General features: G+C 41.0%; 1 protein-coding gene across 1 annotated transcript in view; it reads left to right on the top strand.

Annotated features, from left to right (window-relative positions):
• The first annotated feature begins 268 nt into the window (after nucleotides 1-268).
• Nucleotides 269-22087, top strand: part of LOC115057510 (cadherin-12-like) — a 58162-nt gene continuing 36343 nt past the window's right edge. Inside the window, exons 1-4 of the mRNA XM_029524662.1 lie at nucleotides 269-562; nucleotides 11237-11361; nucleotides 16057-16226; nucleotides 21363-21482. Coding sequence (XP_029380522.1) covers nucleotides 269-562; nucleotides 11237-11361; nucleotides 16057-16226; nucleotides 21363-21482 — 709 coding nt within the window. The remainder of the gene's footprint in view (nucleotides 563-11236; nucleotides 11362-16056; nucleotides 16227-21362; nucleotides 21483-22087) is intronic.

The following is a 22087-nucleotide window of genomic DNA, read 5'->3' as shown; positions in this document are numbered from 1 at the left end:
CCAGCTATCATCATAGAGCCAAATCCAGTACTTGACCCATGACCTAAACTCCAACCAACATACAACCAGTGAATTCCTCACTCAACATAATGATCTTTAATAACTTGCACATTTCACCAAGGATACTATACTAACATTTTCTTGTCATCACCTTGGCTCATCCTGGAAAATTGGAAATTCAAATCCTGCATTGGATGCATGTCCATGTCCCACCTAAGAGAGAGCTCTCTGAATTTTCATTACTTTGTTTTCAACAGCAATACCACAAATGATCACAAGGGATTTTGTCATTTTGTTTGTGGTGGGCTCTTGCTTCCTGCTGGACTGCAGCTCCCAAATTCCTTTTCAGAGTCAGCTCCACAGAAGTGCTCAATTTGCAATAATGTCAGCCAGGGGGCCAAATGGAAAAAAGAGTGAGGGAATGTCACTGAAGGAAGTGACATTAAAAAACAAAGCAGGCCCAAGGAGACAAAGGATACACCGGGTAAAAAGAGAATGGGTGTGGAATCAATTTTTCGTCGTGGAAGAGTATATGGGGTCTGAGCCTCAATATGTTGGAAAGGTTGGTAAATATTTTTCATACATTAGCTTATATTATTCTACCGTAATATTAAATTTCTTTGGTTTTCACCAAATTAAAACTAAGATTTTACTTTGACGCTATAATTTTACACTGTATTTTATAATAGTTAATAGTTTTAGAGTAGTATTTTGTAATTGTTATAGGTAACATTTTATGGTTGTATAATAGTTTTAAAAAAATTGATATTTTCATGAAGAACTGATTTCCAGTGGCAGAATCCATTCCACAAACACAGGATCCCACCTTAAAGCTTTTATTTGAATTATGTGTTTCTATCTAACGATTTATCATGGTAAAGGTTTGTATGGTGTACGAAGAAGGAATAAATGTGTTAGGCTTAAGCTCAGAGATAAAAGGAACTAGACCCCAAGTAGCAGGCACATGATTCAGAACGTGGGGAAGAAAAACAAGTCTTTAATGGGAATAGAAGCAGACCCGTTGGGCAGGCAGGAAGACAGGCCCACAGCCTGGGAGGCAATGGAGGAAGGTTCATAGGGTAGATGAGCCAGACATGACTACAGACAGCTGGAGCTGCTGGTTCACAGGAAAAAGCAGAATGAAGTGGCCATGAGTGGAAAATTGACCCAGGCTTTAACACAGTGCAGGTTAGCTGATGGCAATCAAGAAGATCACTGGCAAGAGTGTGAGGAGGTGGAGGAGGACTGTGAGGACACGCCCAGCAAGAACACAGGGAAGAAGGGAGAAAAGCTGGAATCCTAACAAAATAAATTGAAAATAGTCATTAGTTAAACAAAGTTAGTTAGAATTCAATTAGAGCACATACTTTGCTCTTGCATTAGTTGATTTATAGTAATATTTGTTTCATACTAAGTGGCTTATTCAGTTTATGCCTGACTACCAAATTATTAATGACATTCTTTTAGAATAAATTGGTTTAACATTCTTATTTAATGAGTCTAAGTTCATAGTCACTAACCTGTGCAGAAATAATTTATGTTTTTTTTAACATTAGTGACATGACTAACCTTTTCATGGAGAATCAATCATTGCTGCTAGTGCTCTCTTGATGAAATGGTGAATATGGTTTCTTAATTAACTTTGCTTTTCATAGCATAGTATGGATGGTTTAGAACTATATTTCTGTTAAATGCACCCAATATTTGATATATTCATTGAGAGTACCATCCAGGTGTGCTAAGACCATGCAGAGTGATCACAACCTTTAGGATTATGAGTGTGCATAATCGTGCAAATGTTGTAGTTGGGAATGAAGAGATTAGTTTTGGCAGCAAAAAAAGTCAGACTTGGGACTTTTCAGTCAACTGAAAATCTTCAACTCGAGCAATATTTTATGTTTTTTTTTTTTTGTCAGTGTGCATTGCAATAAGAGGATAAAACAGATGTTCTCCCTATACACAAAATAGCAAGGTTTGTTTTGCTGGAAAAATACTACCATTCTGCATTAATGGAGCCCTAAAATAGGAGCAGGTCTGTCACACCATGACAGCTGTGAGGCTTCTAGTTTCATTTCAAAATTTGAGCAGCGCAACAGATTCTTTAACTGCCATATAGTATATATGAAAAACACAACAAATAGTTGAATCTTTATATTGAACAGACAAATTGGATGAGACTGACAAAATTACAGCACTGAAATGAGTATAGATTTTTTTTAAAATAGAAATTGCAAGGATACAGGTGTGTGTCGACAGAAGTATGAGATTTACAGTGGCAGCAGCTAAACTGCACCATTCAGTACAATCAACAAACTGCAAATTCTGGGAATACACTCCTCCCTTTGTCTTTGGATCACAGCCTGAGACAACACATATCTTCCACAGTCATTCTCACCACAAGTGTTCTTAAACTGTGTTCTTAGTCACTGTAGGCCCATTACTGCTTCTATTGGATTTGAAGTATTGTTGCTATTGGAGTGAAACTGCCAAACAATTTTTTGTTGTATTCTCATGTGTTTTAAGAACAATAAACTATACTTAAGCAGGTCACCAAAGTTAACAATCCTGCACTTTGCATGTTAATATCATAGAACCGCATGCACTGCTGTTCTATGATATTAACCGGCACTGAGTTCTGCTGTGAGAGTGAAATGAAGAAGTGCTGACCTGGTGCATAGAACATTGTTATTCTGTTGTCTGAGGAGTAGAGGAGAGCCTTGTCGCTCCATTTTTGAGACTGGTGGCTTTCCTTCAATGATCCATGAAGAAACAGAGGAAAAAAGGGTAACAGCTGTTATTATCTTTTCACACGCGTCACATGCAAAAGTGTCACTCACTGGTTAATGAGGTTTCTGGGTAACCTCATGCTGAGTTGTGTTATTATATGATAGTAATACGGTAATTATAATACAAGTGGTTAAATGCTCAAACAGCACAGTTTTATTAAGCCAATGGTTCTCAAACTTGTACTTGAACTTGAACTTGTCATTCAATGCATGCCAATCGAAATGCCAGTCGTGTCATCACAGTAACAATGGAACATAAGAACTGAATGGAAACAGAAATCTGTCCATGACCATTTATTTACCCATCCACCCTAGATGTCAAATCAATGCCCACTGTCTCACATTGCCTTCGCTCCGAGGAAGTTTATTTATTGTTTCCGCTGCATTAAAATGCCGATGCCAATTATACTTTTTACACTATCGTTCCGTCACATCTCACCTCCCCCATTCTAATGCTGAAACTAACTAGGTATAATCTACAAATGAATAGAATTAGATCAGTTGTTTGATTTGTGTGAGTGGGAGTTAAATTTTATCCCTAGTGAGAGAGACCCCTTCCCATGTGCCGCGCCCCATAGTTTCAGAAACACTGCATTAAGATAACAGTACTAAGTAGTCCTTTGCTAATCTATAATAAAGACATTTTGGATAATTGCAGCATCTGTTACCTTGTGTGAAGGATGCTGATATGGTTATGTGCAGGATTTTTAACCTTTTATATCCTTCCATAGAACATCTTCCAGATGATCTTTACATTTTTACATGCTGCAATGCCATTTTTGGAGCATTTCAATTTGCTAAACATCAATACATCCCTAACATTAAAAATATGTATAGACTTGTCCAGTAAATTCCCAGAAGGTGTAATCAACCATTAAAAAAATATTTTTAACAAATATTTTTCTAAATACAGAAATATCATACCTGTATCCTCAAATGGTTCATGTTCACAATCTGATCAAATGTATTCTAACATAGGAAACCCTGTGAACACCCACAGTGTGGGTTATGGGTTTTGTTTTGTTTTTTTTTTTTTTTGTTTTTTTTTGGGGGGTGCTTTATTCTATTTCTGGTCTCACATTGGTGCAGTGCTGAGTGCAGTGCATTGTGAAATCAGGAGTAGCTGCAGCAGTGGAAATGGACACGTGTAGGTGGAGGGGAAGAAGTAGATGTGGTGGAGAAACACATATGTTGAGGACAAGAGGGAGTCGTGGTGGAGATGCATACATGTGGGGTAGAAGAAGCAGCAGTGAAAGCAGGTGTGGCCACAGTGCCAAATCTGTTGAGGAACTGATTAAGTTAATTGGCTCTGCCCACATCACCCACTATTGGCTGTCTTTTCTTTTTGTTGTAGCCAGAGATGGTGTTGATTCCACTCCACAACTCTTGCATGTTGCTTTGTTGTAAATTTCTTTCAATTATCTTTTTGTATTCCACCTTTGCCATCTTCAATCTCCTCTTCAACTCATGTTGCACCTGTTTGAGCTGTTCTTTGTCACCATCTCTAAAAGCTTCCTTTTAGAGATGGTGAAGATTGCTTTTATGCCAAGTGTGATCCAGGGTTTGTTATTGGGGAAACATCGTACAGTCTTTGTTGGTATCACTGTATCTCTACAGAAGTTGATATACTCAGTAAAACAATCACCCTGACTGTCAATGTCCATACTGTTCTTGTCTGTTTCCAGCAGCACACTCCAATCTGTGCATTCAAAGCAGTCCCTTAGAGCATCACGAGCCTTAGGCGTCCATTTCCTGACTGTGAGGGTAGTTGTAGGCTGACTCAACATACATGGTTTATAGCAGGTCCGCAGAAACACCAGGCTGTGATCCGACCGGCCCAGTGGTGGTAAGGAAGTAGCTCTGTAAACATGTTTGACATTGGCATATAGCAGATCAAGTGTTTTACTTTCTCTGGCAGGACAATTAACAAACTGTGTAAATCCAGTCAGGTGGGAGGACAGTTTCACATGGCTGAAATCTTGATCTTGAGGATGTTTAGTTTGTATCCTGGCAACAGTTTCATGGAGAACTTCACATGGAACTTCAGCAGTTGCCTTGGGTGGAATGTACACAATTATGTGTACAAGACTGTAAATAAGTATGATATGACTGAATTCTCTTGGTACATAGTATGGTCTCATACCAAGTGCCAAGAATTTAATATCTGGACAGCACATCTTCTACTCCTCCTTTCTTCTTTCCACTAGCTTTAGTGTCTCTGTCCATCCATATGAGAGTGAAACCAGGTAGCTCCACACAGGAATCAGAGATCTTTTGATTCAACCAGTTTTCAGTAAAACACATGAAGCTGCACTCACGGTATACTTTCTGAGTCTTCACCAATATTTCCATCTCATCACGTTTGTTGGGCAGAGTTGACATTTCCCATGACGATCGATGGCAGAAAGGGTTTATATCCCCATTTCCTGGCCTTCACCTTTGCACCAGCACGGCAACCACGAAAACACCTCTTTGTCTCAGCTGGTATCAGGTGGTATCCTCCAGATTTGCCCAGTTTCAATGAAAGAAGCTCTTCTCTTGAGTAAACTCTTCTCCCCACAGAAATATGCATCAGCAATAGAGCAAAAATAGCAAAAATATAACAAAAACAAACAAAAAACATTTAGTAAAAATTGAGAGCTACCAGACTTTTGCATGATGTGCGATAGCCCACTTGCTAAAGACAATAGTCAGCTTCATTCTGACAGCAGAGGTTTTCATACAACTGTGATCGTGGACAAGGAGCTGGAGCAGAGGATTAAGCTAAGTAGGCAAAAATAACAGATGATGCTATGCTATGTTGAACAGTGAGAGAGAAAGTAACATTTACATTAAATGCTAACTTGCTAACATCGTCTACCCAATCTTTCAATGAAGCTGGGTCAGGCAGACTGTCGCCATCAGCTAAAAGTAATTTTTGAGGTATTCGTCGCGGTGTTTAATGGACAGCAAAAGCGCACAATCTGAATAATTTGGTGGAGGATCGTCAAAATCCATGCTCTCTTCTATGCTATGCTCTGAAAGTTTCTGGCCCAAGCTGCACGCATTCTCATTAGGCTCGGAATGTTTGTATACAATGAAGGGATCCATAGCCGGGCGACAGAGCAGCTCCAAAGCAAGAGTTCGGCAACTGAGGGTAGGCGAAGCAGCAGTGTTCCCGCACTTATCTTACACATCCAGAGTTCAAGCAGTAGTCCCGATCAGCTGGCACCTTCCCGGTGAGGAGAACAATAAGGAGGCTCTGCACTGCTTCGTGTTGACCGGAGTATCTGTGGTGTTCATACCAGCTCTTGCAGTGACCAGGCTTGGGGAGTAACGGAATACACGTAACAACGTTACTGTATTCCACCACAGTTACAAAAAAAAAAAAAAAAAAAAAAAAAAAAAAAGACGTAATCAAATAACAGGTACATTTAGCAAAAAAGGGGATTATTTCGCAGGATATATATATCTATATATCTATATATATATATAGATATATATGCTGCACCATTGTGTCAATCACCATTTCAATGTGCTGTCACTGAAACGGGACAGATAGAGAGAGATAGGGCGCGCATGTCTCACACACGACACTTAATGAGACTCACAACACCGTCGCCCAGCTCTGAAACTTTGCAGTTCTCTCCTCTAGTGAAAAAAAGTGCCTTTACTGGATGGAAATTTTGACATTATTTTGTTTATCAAGCTGAAAAGGGGAACAACAACACTGTGCAGTGCAAGTTATGCCTTCTAGCTGTGAAGCTGCTGTCATCATCAAAGGACTCCCCTTCTAATTTGAAGAAACATTTACAGGTAAGACTGCTAATATTAGCTTAAGTTAACTTTAGTTAGCTAGTGTACCTGCTAATACTGCTACAACTACTACCTCTAAAAAACATTTAGTTATATGCTTTGTTAAACAATAGCTCTGGTTTGCTGGTAATTAAAGTCTGTCCCATATTCCCGTGCACATGTCAATGTGCTTGATGAGCAGGTTAGTACCCTGCGTGGTAACCTGTCATCAGTGTGTGAATGGGGGAATGTGATGTAGTGGCCACAATGATTAGTAAAATTTGTAATTGTAAATGAGACAATGTTCTTAATTGCCTGGATAAATAAAGGTTATATATATTTAGAAAAATGCTATATAAGTACAGTACAGTTCATTGCATGACTAACTTCAAGAAATGTCAATACAGCTTTCTGGCTACATGGTTTAAGTAAATATAAGACAGAAAAACACACAGACATATTAAACATTTAAGCTAAATCAAGGCTGTTAGGCTTTTCAGTGTCATCACAGGAGCAGATGCATTAGGCTGAAAGGCCCAGTTAACATGATCACTAAATTAAATGTGATGATAGGTATTGTAGGTGGCGAGAGTCGGCAGGATGGGATGCGCCTTACACCAATTAGGGCATATATGGGTGATATGACGATAACTACAACGGTGCCATGTATGAAAAGAATACTTGAGAGACCTAATAAAAACTTAAAGTGGGCTAGTATGAGAATCAAGCCTAGTAAGTCTAGAAGTATCTCAATAAGTAGAGGAAGATTAAGTGATCGAAAGTTTGTAATAGATGAAGAGGAAATTCCAATAATTAGGGAAAAACCAGTAAAGAGCTTAGGTAGGTGGTACAAGACAGATTTGCATGACGGAGGACAGGTAGTGCAGTTTAGGAAGGATGTTGCCGAGGGCCTGGAGAGAATAGATAAAACAGGACCTCCAGGAAAGTTGAAGCTGTGGTGTTTGCAGTTTGAGATAGTTGTCTTTGTGTGAGGAGTGGTGATGGCTGGCATTAGGTGGTGACTCTGGGACGTCAGTGTTCACGGTCTAGCCTCCTGGAGGTGTTGTGGGACTAACTAGACGAAACACCAACGAAAGGAGGTTCCCACCTGATGACCCCAAAGACATGATAGCTATCACCGCTCACTGGCCTAGTTGGATATTATCTGTAGGGGACATAGAGCAGGGCGAAAGTTTGTTGCTAGGAAGGTAATCACTGAGTCTGGTTCATTTTTTGGTCGCACAAGTTTCTTGTGTTTTCTCTAAAAAGTTATTATTGTTAGTATTATGAGTTATGAGTTAGATTGGATTAAGCATAATATATATTACAATTGTTTAATTTTTGATTTGTGTTATTGCAGAGGAAGCATTCAAGACATTTGCATCTGAACAAGGAAGACACCAGTCAATCTGAGATGAATGAACAGCTTAGTAAATCTGAACATGGACAAGAGGTCTTGCAGCCTCCCTTCAAACAAGCAAAACTTGGACACAACACAATATGCTGCTACTGCTACTAACATAGTGCTGTTAGTAGACTGATATTTGACTTTGTGATCGATGATGTTCAGCCTTTCTCCTTGGTTGAGCAGTTTTCATTCAAAAAGCTCAAAGAGGGAATCAGTGGTGGCAAAACAGTCATGTGCTGAAAGACCTTAGTGCAGCGTATAGAGAGGGAATTTGTTGCCACGAGAGAAAACTTGACTGTAACACTTGAGAAAGTGGCATATGTGTGCACAACAGCAGACTTGTGGACTGCACACAACAGAAGCTTTTTCGTATGACATGCCATTGGATTGAGGAGGATGCTCTTGAGAGGAAGTCAGCAGCATTGGCCTGTGCACAAGTGAAGTTATGGTGGAAATGTTCTTACCTCAACTCGTAGCAGAATGTCTGACCACATGGAGCAAGTCTTCCTCCTTCATTATAACAGAAGGTTTTGCCCAAATCTTGGTTTTGATTCAATCAATCAATCGCCTTTATTGTCATTATACATAGTACAACGAGATTGGGGCCACCACTATCAATGCAAAGAAATAAACAATATTAGGCTCTTAATATGCTCTTAATTCACAATGTGAACTAAAACAAAGCATATTGTGTCTGCCATGTAAAAGGAAAAAGTTTTATTTTTGCTTAATAAACTGTATTATGTGGCCAAGACTTGAGGACTTTCCTTGTAGGACGATAAGCTACTATCTGAACTTGGCTTCTTCTGTTTCTTTTTACAAGGTTACATTGTTCATTTGTGTTACAGAATACACAAATGTTAGTCCTTTTATTTATATTTAGTTTCTTTTGTCTTTATTAGCATAGTTGGTATTGGAGTAATCCAAAAGTAATTGAAAATAATCTTGTTACATTACTTTAACATCATGGTACTTGGATTACATTACTGACTACATTTTTCAACAGATAACTCGTAACTGTATCGGAATACATTTTTAAAGTAACCCTCCCAACCCTGGTAGCAACTATGGTTAGCATAGACCAGGGGTGTCAATCTCAAATTCACAGTGGGCCAAAATTAAAAATTGGGATGAAGTCGCGAGCCAAACTCAATATTTACTGAAAAACGGACTGCAACTGTGCATCTCTTCCCTCCTCTCCAGATATGTAATGTTGAACCTTTTCATATGGAAACAACTGTAGTTTTGCTTAAACATTGAATCTGGAACAACCAAAGCTTAATATTAACACATGAGAAATTAAATTTGAAATTAAACACATCAGTTGTATTCGTTTCTTATTACGTCTCTCTCCATCTGTAGCCTATCAAGTTCCAATTTAATGTAAATCTTTAACAGGCCAACAACAAAACGACCAAAAATAATTTCATTCAATGAAAATTCAACTATTAACAGTCCATGCCTTGGAGCAGAAAAAGTGCATCAAGACAACATTCATTCAAGCTCAGTTTGCTCTGATTTACTGTGATTCACATTGGTTCGAGCCAGACACCTGACATGTCAAATCACATTTATTTGTATAGCGCCAAATCATAACTAAGCTAGAACAAGCAACAAACTTCCTTTAAGAGGCAGAAACCTCGGCTCGGGGAGGGGGGGGCGGCCATCTGCCTCAACCGGTTTGGTTGAGAGTGGGAGAGGGAGAGAGAGGCGAGGAGGGATGTAGTGTATGGAGAGAATGAGAACAGGAGAGGGGGATATTCAAAACAGGTGTAGGCAGGAACATGATGCTGCATGAAGTTCATGGAGATGAGTTGTAGTATGGAAGTCATGAAGATAAGGGAGCAGGAGGCGTTGCAGGAACATGGGATGGCTATGAGTCACCACCTGCAGGATGAGGACAGGGAGAGAGAGGAGAGGAGCTGGGAGAGACAGACGTTGGCAGAACATGGTTAGTAAATGCAGTATAAATGCTTGGAACTGGGTGAAACAGTGATTTTTAAGAAGCATGGTTATTGTCAGCATGTGCAGGGGGGAAGGAGGGAGAGAGGGTTGGGAGAGAGAGAGAGAGAAGCTCAGTCCTTCCCCCAGCAGCCTAGGCCTATAGCAGCATACCTAAAGAGTAGAGGACTTTTTAACTGTACGCTCTGTCATACAGGAAAGTTTTAAGCCTGGTCTTGAAAGTTACTAAAGAGTCCGCCCCCTGGACCGATGCTGGGAGTTGGTTCCATAGAAGAGGAGCCTGATAACTGAACGATCTGCCTCCAGATTTACTCTTGGAGACTCTAGACATCTCTTCTAAGATGCAAGTGCATCAGTTTCTGGGGTTAGGCTGTGAGCTGAGGAAATCCTCAGGACTGAGTGAAGATGTTCATCAGTGAGACGACTTTCTTAGTGGTGTTTTGTCCATCTTCATCAAAGAGAACAGTTTCTCACATAGACATGTGCTGCCGAACATAGAGAGCATTCTAGCAGCTTGGGCACGGAGTTGTGGCAGTGTGTCGGGAGGAAACATAGAAACGTTGCAGCACCGCTACACTACACTGCAGTCCGATCAGCTCCATTTGGAAGTTGGTGGTGCACTTTCCACGTCATACGCAAACGGATTACTGCGCAGTCAAAATCAGCGTTTCTGGGCTTCAAAGTCGGCAAATCGCCGGGTAAAGTCGGCGCTGAGTACGCTGAATTTTTCAGCAAACTGTGCACTCGGCAACACGGCGGGTGAGATAAGTTTGCCCAATGTGCCTGGTAGAATGGATGCTAACTATTGGCTAACTATTGTCAGCAGAAAGGGAGGGGGCGCTTAGCGGTCTCGGCTGCCCCACCAACGCAAAGCATTCTGGGATTTGTTGTATTAGCGGTGTATGCGCTATATACTGACGGCTCCAGCTCTAATACATATTTGGTAAGATCTTGCGGGCCAAATATAATTACACCGAGGGCCAGATTTGGCCCGCGTGCCTGAGTTTGACACCCGTGACACAGAGGGAAGCCGCAATCCCCGGACCACTGAAAATACAAGGGTGAGCTGTTTATTTAGGAGCTTGACAAGAAACAAGCCGTAGACAATGCAGCCGCTTACCTACCCGCCTGGAGAGCAGAGGAGGGGGCGGGAGGTCAGGAATTAAGGGGTGAATGAGGGACACAGTTTCCTTTTATTCTCCCTAGCAATGTTTGTTAATTTGAGATTGTCAATTAAGATAGGTGATTGATGCTGACTGATTTCTTCAACAGCTGAAGTCCTATGTGTAATTTCTGCCACCTGTAGCTCCACACAGACATGGACCATGGAGACAATACAGTGAAGTACAAACTGTCAGGAGAAGGAGCTGGTTCAGTCTTTACCATTGATCAGATTACTGGAGATATACATGCTCTGGTTGGGCTTGACAGGTCAGTACTGATCAATAATAATATAACTACTTTAATGCTGTCTGAAGTCTCATCTGTCTCATCTTTGCTTCGTTTTTGTGTGTTCTTGTCAAATGTAACTCCAGCTTAAGTACTATTATATTACCAATAAAACCTAGTCAATGAAATGCTATTTTAAATGCTCAACATTTTTGTTGAGACAGATGAGTGGGTCACAAGCCTCTTCATGAAATGAAGAGGCATGTACGATTAAAGATGTGTACGATTATGCAAGATTTCTATAGAATTTCAATTAGCAAATTAGCAAGATAACCATCCATCCTTATTTAGACACATAAAGAGGATTAAGAGGAACAGCTTCCTTAAAGGAGCCAGTAGACCAAGAGAATTTATGTTCAATTTATGATCAATTGCACATATTCTGCCATGGAACAGAGAACAGAATTTGGATCCAAGGAGGCTCAGGAAATGGTTATACTAAATTTTATAAACAAAGTAACAAACAATAGGGGGGGTGGATGGGGTGGTGGCTGAGCCTCTGGGGAGAAAAACAAAAGAAGCAAAAAGAGAAACAAAAGGTGCTGGAAACTCTTGGGGAAGAATGCCTGAGACCCAGAAGAAAAAAGTATTTATATTTTGACGTCTTTTAAATAATTCAAGTAATTGAGGTATAAGAAATATGTCACAAATATTTTTTTCTCAAAAATATGATTTATTTTTTTTATCACATGTCCTTTGTAGGGGACATTGGGTCTCCTTTTTAAGTAACAACTACATTGAAATTCATGAGTTTGGTATAAGATCTTATTTTCAGGACGGTCCACTTCCTTGTGCAGCTTGACATGGGATAAAAGCTGATCATGGGGACACAGATCAACCCCACCCATGTTTTTGTTGTACTCCGCCACAACAGCAGGTCGAGGCAAAGTGACATGGCACTTTTTTTGACCACCTTGTGCAGCTATGCTGGGTCTACACCTCTCCCTTTTTTGCCAAAGCATGCTGTCATTGGACATCTTGGCCTTAAAGATGGCAGGGATTCAATTCTTCATAATGGTCCCTGTTGCCAGGAAACCATTTGACTTCAATTGATCCAGCACTTTGACAGATGTGAAATACCTGTCAAAGTACGGGTGGGAACCCTTTGGCAGTGATTCTGCCATGCAAATGACAGCATTCCCCCCAATGCCACCTGCTTATCTCTGAAAGTGTTTTTCCCCTTGTACACTTCAAAATCAAGCACCAGATCACTGGGACTGCAAAGCACAGAAATGTTCAGACCAGTAGGATTTGGCTTTCCTGGCACAAACTGGCACACAGGACACCGGCCTGTGGAAAGAATTATCTGTTCATCTATGCAGGACTTCAATGGTTGTGGTTGATTGAGGCAGCCCTGTTGCACTTTGTTTATCAGAGGCCTGACCTTCCAGAGAGCATCCTCTTTTTTGGGCCTCTTGCTGGTTATGGAGCAGGAGAGAAGAGTTGAGCTGGAAGCCAGGAGAAGGAGATGGGCAGTGACTTGGCCATCACTGCCGACCCACCATCGAGAGGGTGTTGTGGATAAGGGTCGAAACACCCAATGAACGATGGGTACCACCTGATGACATTAAATCCTCTTGGCCAAGGAACAGCCTCAACCACAGTACTCGCAAGAGGGCACCAACACAAGCTACTGAAAAGAATACAAAGCAATACCCCTAGAGTCTCCTGAGAGGGGAGGGTGGTGGGGGGATGAGAGACTCTTCAGAATGGACACAACGGGAAGGCATTGGAAGTAATTGTGGAAAGACCTGCAAGAACACAAAAGAGCTTAAGATACACCAAATCCGAACCAACTATGGAAAAGGGGGGCCACAGATGCAGCGCACAGCAGTAGCATCTGGTGACATGCAGGAGAACTCCAGACAGGAAGCATCCCACAGTACTGGAGATCTCTCAGCACCTGTGTCACCTCAAGACCTCAGGAGGAACCCACCTGATGCCCTGCCCTTGGGAGCCAACCCCATCCTGCGAGGGAGTGAATTCAATGGCCCAAAATGAGCGACAACAAAGAGTGGGACCAACTGGACCACAGCACTTGACAGTGCTAGAAGTCACACAAGCAGGAACAGCTGAGCAGAAAGTCAATGCTCTAAAAACAATAACCTACAACCTGGATAGAGAGTGGTTTGGAATTGAGAAGGATAGCATCAAGGCTGCACACCAGCCAAGCAGAAGAGAAAGGGAGATTCATTGTCTGAGGGGAGAAATCAAGAATCTTATACCAAACAAAACTGTTCAAAAGAGCCTCTGCTCATGAATGGAAAGGTATCAAGGATCTGACAAGTCAACTCCAGGAGCGTCTCTGCAGACTCTGAAGAGCAGAAAGCACTTGGAGAAAGACGAAGGATAGGGAGAACAAAAGATCCCAGTTCACCAAAGAACCCTTCAGACTCACCAGAACACTGCTGGGTGAAGCAAAAGAAGGAAGGCTGACCAGCTCCAGAGAAGATGTGGAGGCATGCTTGAGGGAGACCCACAATGATGCCTCCAGAAACCAGGCCCTGGATGCAAACCCAAGCATCAACAATGCAAAAACCCCAAGGCTACATTCACTTAAAGTGAATGAAGGCGAAGCATCGTAGGATGTATTTGTAATGTGGTCATCTGAGATGGCAAGGTCATCTGTCACGGATTTGAAGAATCTGTCCCTGGTCATTGAGTTGGAGATGATAGGGACCCTTGTCTTTGCTGCCCAATACATGCAGATCCTCGGGTATTTGACACATTGCTGCAGGGAGACCTGCCCTAATGTGGTTCAACTGTGTCTTGGTCAGCTCACTGTGTATTTAAGTCCTGGTTTCTGTTTAGTCCTTGTCAGATCCTTGTCATTGTCTTTGGCCATTATATATTTTTCATCGTCTTCTTTTGTCTTTAGCCTTGGGTCCATCGGGCCCTTCCACACACCCCCACCCCACGTGACAGCTCTGTTTCCTTAAATATTCAAAATGGATGAAAATTTGTATAAGCAAGTCCCTCTGTCTCCTACAAAGGACATGGACTAAAAAGTATATTTTAAAAGTTAACATACTTCTCTGAAATCTTAGTAATAATGTATTTCAGGCTTTGATACATAAAAAACAAAAGCATTATCAACAATACGAATGTGATAATTGTATAAATTTGATCACTTCTGTTGGCCCCACCCACTTTTGTGTGACACCACTGGAAAGGCCAGGATGTACTCTTCACAGTACAGTAGGGCTCAAATAGGCTACATGCATGGTATTTAAAATGTAGGCCTCAGTGCCATGTCTTCCACAGAGGACAAATATGAATTTCTGTGAGTTTCCACATGAGTTTCAGCAGAAAATCTCTAGCAACTCTACAAGTGACACTAAGTCATAAACAGAGAATTGCTAGAAGATCAAGGATAAGTAGGAACAAAGTAGCGACAAAAAAATCACTAGTGCAATACTAGGAGTGAAAATGGCTTTGGAAAGATGTGTGGTCATATAAGGCGATGGAGAATCCCACAACAAGGAGCAAATAAAATCCAATTAAATAAGATTTATTTGTATAGCGAAATCATAACAAAGTTATATCAAGGTACTTTACATACAGAGCAGGTCAAGACCAAGTTCTTGATAAAATTATTTAAAGATACCCAACTGATCCCCCAATGAGCAAGCACTTGGCGACAACACATTTTGGCAACGGGGGGAGTGGAGACTGGGACTTAAATAGAGTTAATTGGGCTGGGCAGCACACCACATCCAGCCTTGAAACAGAAACGACAAGATGAAAAACATAACACAGAAAACAGAATGCACAGAACTTCAAATTAAGGGAATGACAGTACTGTCCATTCCCTGGCTGGCCTTGTCAGACTGCCTGTTGTATTGAAGGTGATGGCCCGATGAGAGGCTGGAGGAGGTGTCAATGGCCTTGCAGAAGGCTTGCCACACTTGGGACGTGAATTGGAGTCCATGGTCTGATACTATGTCCACCGGGAGGCCATGGAGCCAGAAAACATGGGAAACCAGGAGGTCAGCAGGGGAGTTTAGGGAGAGGAATGAAGGGGACCATCTTGGAAAAATGGAAAATCCCCGCTCCAAGGTGGGAAGAAGATGGCAGAATAAGTCTAGCTGCCAGGGAGATTAATATAGGCTTCCATGGCTTATTTCTCCAGATGCAAGACATTGTACAGCCTACTGGAAGGCAGGCGGGTGCCAGGTATAAGTTAATTGGCGTAGTCATGCAGCGGGTGAGGGGGAAGTGAGAGGGTCCTATCCTTACTGAACACCTCACCCAGGTTGTGAAGAGATCAGGGGGTGTGATCGAGGATGGCAGGAGGTGGATGACAGGGGAAGAGGAACGAAGGAACAGAAACAACAAGATGAACAACATAACACAGAAAACAGAAGAGGAAATTCAAATCACTACTAGTTTTTTCGTTCTTATAATCTAGAAATCATCAAATGGCTTTTCTTCTAACTGCATGATGGGCTGTGACCATCAAATACATATTCTTGTATGCTGAATCACAACAGTAATCTTTCCTCCCACACTGTGAAATGATGAGCATACCCCAATCATGATTATCAATCTAATAACCACTGTCATAAAAGCAGCAGTGTTTTGGGGTTGGTAGCAAAATAAAGAGGTTAGATGTTATGCTGATACTTAGATTGTTCCACAATCACATATTAATACTAATGTATGTGCTGTACTCAGGGAGGAAAAGTCCCACTACATGCTGAAGGCCCAGGCTATTGACATCCACACTGGCCTTCCTCTGGAACCAGAGTCTGAGTTTATCATCAATGTCCAGGACATAAACGACAATGAGCCGCAATTCCAAAATGGACCCTACAGTGGCAGTGTCCCTGAGATGTCCCCGAAAGGTAATGCTGCCAGATGCTTACAGTAGTGATAACAGAATTTTTTTCAGCTTAAATAAAATGGTCATGTGTGGTCAATTAGTTTATTTCCTGACTTGTGTCAATCAAATTTAGCCACAATGAAAATATATGACCTAGAACATAGGTCTTCAACAGGGGTCTGTGGAGGTGCTATAGGGGGTTCCCGAAAATTTTGCTTGATTAGACTTTTTTTTTTTTTTACACCCCCCCACAATTTTTTTAAAAACACAGAAAATTAACCAAGTTCTGTATGTATTATGCATTACAGCTGTTCTTTATGGTCCTGGGGATCAGGGGGTAAAGAATCAAGGCTCTAACTTTGATGTAAAATATATTTATGGGAGATTTCCTGATACTGATCATAAATGTTCATAAATGGCAGTGGCATGGCCACCCTCTGTACCTTGCATGTTCAAAATAAAAACATGAATATGAATCCGTGTATTATGCACAGGTGCATTATACATGGCACTATAGGACCAGTTTAATAGAAAACCCAATTTTATACACAATATATATAAGCAGGGGGTCCCCACTCTATCTCTCCATCACTTAGGGGGTCCTTGGCTTTTAAAACGTTGAAGACCCCTGGCCTCCAATACTGTGGTTTCGATGGCAGTAGAGAGAAAAATTCTGCCTGACATTTCTGTCGAGACGAGCTCATAACAGCACTGTATATTACTCTCTCGTGAAAATTCAGCCTGCCTCACCCAGCAATCACAGTGTTAGGGAAATAAGGTTAGTCTGTTTTTGGGTTTGTAGTTGTTTCATCCCATTCTTTTAAATTGGTTCCTTAGGTTTGTGACATTTGAATGTCTGAGTCTGTTTTTATGAGACTGCCATTTGTTCCTTAGAGTTCAAGATGGAAGCACTCCAATAATATGTAAAAAAGTGTTTACTAAAAAAAGTTTTTACTCAGTAATACCCAAATGGTATTAACATGACCTGCATCTTGACATTAGACACAGATAAGTAGACCCATCTGAAAGCAGGTGTAAATAAATGAAAAAAAAAACAACATATTGAATTACCATTCAAACAGCAAGACTCCATTTATATGCAGTCTGGATCTCTGGGCAGGTGTTAGAAATAAAAATCCACCCAACAAGAGAAAGAGAACAAAGAATTAGAAAAATTATAAGATGGGATCTATAGAATGAATGACAGCGTTGAAGAGGTTGGTCTAACTCAAAAAAGTGAGTCAAGTGAGCAGATGCACCAGACACACACAAAAGTCAACTATACAAAAATATGCTTCTGCAGGTGAGAAGGAAAGAATTAAAACTATGAAAAGCCATTCAAGAGGAATAAAAATTTGGAAAAGGGAATTTGGAAGTGAATTGTATCAAAACCAATTGTGAAATCAAAATGGTGAAACATCAAATATGACAAGTCCAATGGCAATTTTGAGAAAACAAAACAAATAGAGCCCTGTGATGGACTGATGACTTGTCCACAGTATACCCTGCCCTCGGCCAAAGAATTGGCTGGGATTTACTCCAGCATCCCCGGTGACCCTGATGGATAAGCAGTGGAAAATGAAAGAGAGAAACATAATAAATACACCTTTCAGAGACAGAAACTGAAAGCATATCAGGAAGCCATCTTAGGAATTAGAAGCTCTTCCAAAATGTTCTCTCCCAAAAACTTATAAAAATATCATTTAGGGTTAAGTGCCTTGCTCAAACACTAGTGATGATCACGAAAAAGCAATCTTACTCACTTTTAAGTAATATCTTGAAAATTGAAGCAAAAATACTTTTTCTGTAGCGAATCACAGTAAAAACTAAATATTAACTAGAAACTTAACTGCGAAATTTCATAAGTTTATAAGTACAGTACAACAACTGGAATCAGTTCAGTACAGTTGACAGCCCCACTGTATTTTTAAACATGGACAGGTCACCTTCGACGTTTGTGGCCATCCTCTTTATATACCAGGCAGATCCTTTGCTGCCTGCAGATCATGCCACCAGATATTCTTTGACTTGCCTTCTCCCTCCATTTGTCTAACAGAGATCAAAAATCACAATATGACTTGAATAAAAGTGTAATGTAAATACCGTAAAATTAAAGCTGAAAGTACTCACTTAAAGACTATCTTAATTGTTTAATTTCAAAGCCATTGTAGTGGTGTACAGAGCCAAAATGGTGAAAATTGTGTGAATGTCCAAATATTTATGATCCTGAATGTAAAATAATAAAATGTAAAAATATTATCTCCTTGGAGTTGCATGGAGCACAGTGAGTGTGAGTGGTTGTTTGTGTCAATGTGGTCTTTCAATGGACTGGCACCCTGTGCAAGAAGTACCCTGCTCTCACCCTATGTGAGCCGGGATAGTCTCCAGCCCCTCCTGCAACCCACAAACGGATCAATGGTAGAAGATGAGTGAGCGAAAGAAAAGTAAGTAGCTTTCTCCAGAAGTGGCTGGGCTTTCCATGCAGCATTTTATGGGACAAGCAAGACCTTGCAGCTTGCGCTCAATAGACTCAAGGAAGACTTCATGGTGGCTTGCATGCAGGAAGTCCTCCAATACAGGGACTTCAGGGACATTAAAGTATCAGCAGCCGGCATCACATTGAGGACAAGAAGGAATTGGAGAGCGGAGAGGCAGTAGAGGTGGCAGAATCATGCCTGCGACAAAAGGGAAGTGTGACAATCGGCAGGGCGGGTTTGGGCCAGTACCAAAGGACTCAGCAATGCGCCATGTTCTGCAGGAAGAGATCTGTGCAGGGGTGGAGGAATAGTGAGTGAGCAGGGCAGTAAGATTCCAGCAGCAGGAAACGTGGACCAGATGGGAGAGTATACTGCAGTGCAGGATCACCTGGTCAAACATCATGCAGGCAGATTTCTGTTGTGTCCTGTTGATGGTACAGGCAGTCTTGGCATCTTGCCAAGTAAACCTCCACATCTAGGAAAGAGTGAGATGCACTCCTGCCTGTTTTGCCCTGGCAGAGGCTCATTAGAACATCTCCTCAGCAGCTGCCCAAAGGCTCTGGTAGAATGCCACTGTCAGTGGCAACATGACCAGGTGCTGAAGGCAGTTGCTGAGAGTTTAACATCAGCTAAGGCAATCACCACCACACACCAAAGAAAGCAGTGACCTTCATCAAAGCTGGAGAAAAAGCCCAGACTCATGCTGGAACTGACAGTGCCTTGGGAAGAGGAAGCCACTCAGAGGAAACACACCAAGTACCAGGAAATAATTGAAGAGTGCAGGGGCAGAGGCTGAAAAACATTCTACGAGCCAGTAAAATTTGGCTGTATAAGTTTTGCAAAGGCCCTCATTCGTTTGGGCTTCACAAGAGCAGCCAAGCAGAGGGCCATTCAATCTGTCAGTGAGGCCGCAGAAAAAGCAACTAGTTGGCTTTGGTTAAAGAGGGCTGATCTATGGGTAGCTACTGGAAAGCAAGTGTGGGCCTGATCAACCCTTGCTGGGTTACGTGGGCAAGGGTGGATGCTGTGCAACCCGAAACACCTTATGACCCCAGGTCACAACACTGATGATGCATTCCAATACATCCTGGAGAGGTTTCTTGAATCTTGTGATGAGAATATAACATAAAACCTTTGTGTTAGTGAAATTCCAAAATAAATTTGACTTCAAAAATATCTTGTCACATGTTTTTGGTTCAGTTTGTTGATAAATTTTGCTATGGAATGTTTGGACAGATTATCTTGTAGTTGTGGCATATCTTCAGTGTCACATACACACACACGCACACACTAACACAGACTTAGTGGCCCATCTGTCTAAGAGGTGATTTAACAGTCAAGGTTTTCAGGTCAGAAGCTGCTAATCTCAGTTGAGACCCAAATAGCAGATAGAGAAGCGTGACCCCAGCATGCCTCTCAGACACTGAAACACAGGCGCAAAGTGATGAAATGAACATTTAAAGGATCCATATGATTGGATAACTATGAAAAGTTAACAATCCTGAATGGATACAGTCATGTTTGAGATAGTTGTACTTTGAGAGAAATTCACACAGAGGATACAACTAACATAGAGAAGAATAAATACAGGTTATATGATAATACTAAATGAAATAGGAAAAAAAGAAAAACAGAAATTACCATCTTACAATTCTACGCCTCCTGCAACTGTTTGCAGGGTGTATAGTCAAATATTGTGGCAAAATTATTAGTAATCATTTGCCCATATTGATTGAATACTATTTGTGGTCAAAAAATTATTTCCAGGAGAACAGAAACAAAAAGTTTTGGATTTTCAAAGGACACTGCTTTAGCCCAGACTGGCTAAAGACAGTTAAAAGTGGTTACGATCACAGTTTAGTCAGGTTTTCGGAACAAGAATCATTTGGTTTGATTTAGGAGATTTTGTTCTAGGTCAAGTTAAAGGTTAAGACATTCAACATTATGGTTAACATATTAATCGACGTAGTGGTTAGCGCTGTCGTCCCACAATAAGAAGGTCACATGTTTGGTTCCTGGCCTGGGGCCTTTCTGCGTAGAGTTTGCATGTTCTCCCCGTGACTGTGTGCGTTTTCCTCCGGGTACTAGGTTAAGTGGTGACTCTGAATTGTCTGTAGGTACGAGTCTGAGTGTGAGTGGTCGTTTGCGGTTGTGCATCTCTGTCTATCTGTGTGTTGCCCCTGTGATGGACTGGGATTGGCTCCAGCAACCCCCGACCCGGAAACAGAAAAGCAGTAGAAGATGAATGTATGAATGGATGGATGGATGGTTAACATAGTGGTTAAAGTAGGTGGAATGGTTAAAAATAAAGAAACAACACTGAAAATCAATTGCTCACAAGAAACAAACAGTTGTCCTCTGTGTTCTATCAAGCAATCAATCCAACCTCTTCCAAACACAAACTTTGCATTATGTCACCCAACCCTAACCTTCCATTTATCCTCTAACAAGGTTGGTAGAATGCACCAATAACATTTGACTAGCAATCATAAAAAACCTGTTTGTACAATGTCAAAAAAACTTGTGATCTGAAAAGGGATGAGAAGAAAATAAAATTATTACATTTGCTCTATGATCACTCTTGGTTCTTTAGTATTTAGTATGGTACATTATTTTCAACACAATGCTTGTTTTGCTTTGGTGAACCTAATGTGTGTCTGTGTGCATGTGCATTTTTGCAGGAACGTATGTGACACAAGTGACTGCCACAGATAGAGATGACCCGACATATGGCATAAGTGCACGTATTGTCTACAGCATCCTTCATGGACAACCCTATTTCACTGTGGACCCTAAGACAGGTGAGAGAACAGCCAAATTTTTCCTTAACAACTTCATTTAGTCAAGAGTCCACGTATTTCTGTAAAAAGTTTTTCATTATTGGAGAGAGCATTCACAGCTCAGGGGTGAATTGCAACAGAAAAGTGGTCGGTGAGTAATCGTTTTAGTAGGTTTTTGTTTTTTTGTTTTTTTTCCCATTGAACTCAGAAAAACAACTGACTTTTTGTATGAAATCTTATCATAAGTAGCCCAGTTGATGTTATATTAATATTTAACTGTTCACGATATCATTTTTAACTGATAAGGATAAAGCAAGCAAGCCTTGTAACTTGAAATCATAGCATTAATTTACCTTAATCCACATCTGCTTTAATCTCAAGTACTCTCATTTCCCACAAGTCAGTAATCTTAAATCACTTTGTTGCACCTGCCTAGAATTACGTCATCTTCCTCTTTTCAGCTCCACTCTTGAACTGAATGTTATCAATTTCTAATGTACGTGCAAGCAGCACAAAATGAATACTTATTAAGAGTACAGACATGGCATTGCTGGCATGGTTATCCCATTTGCAGTCGCTTACAGTGGACACATTTCAACAGCAACAGAGGATGCAGGATGTGCTGT

Source organism: Echeneis naucrates, chromosome 17, assembly GCF_900963305.1.
Source record: "Echeneis naucrates chromosome 17, fEcheNa1.1, whole genome shotgun sequence".
Classification (NCBI taxonomy): domain Eukaryota; kingdom Metazoa; phylum Chordata; class Actinopteri; order Carangiformes; family Echeneidae; genus Echeneis; species Echeneis naucrates.
The sequence above is the reverse complement of the archived record's forward strand: the minus strand, read 5'-3'. Positions and strand labels throughout refer to the sequence as shown.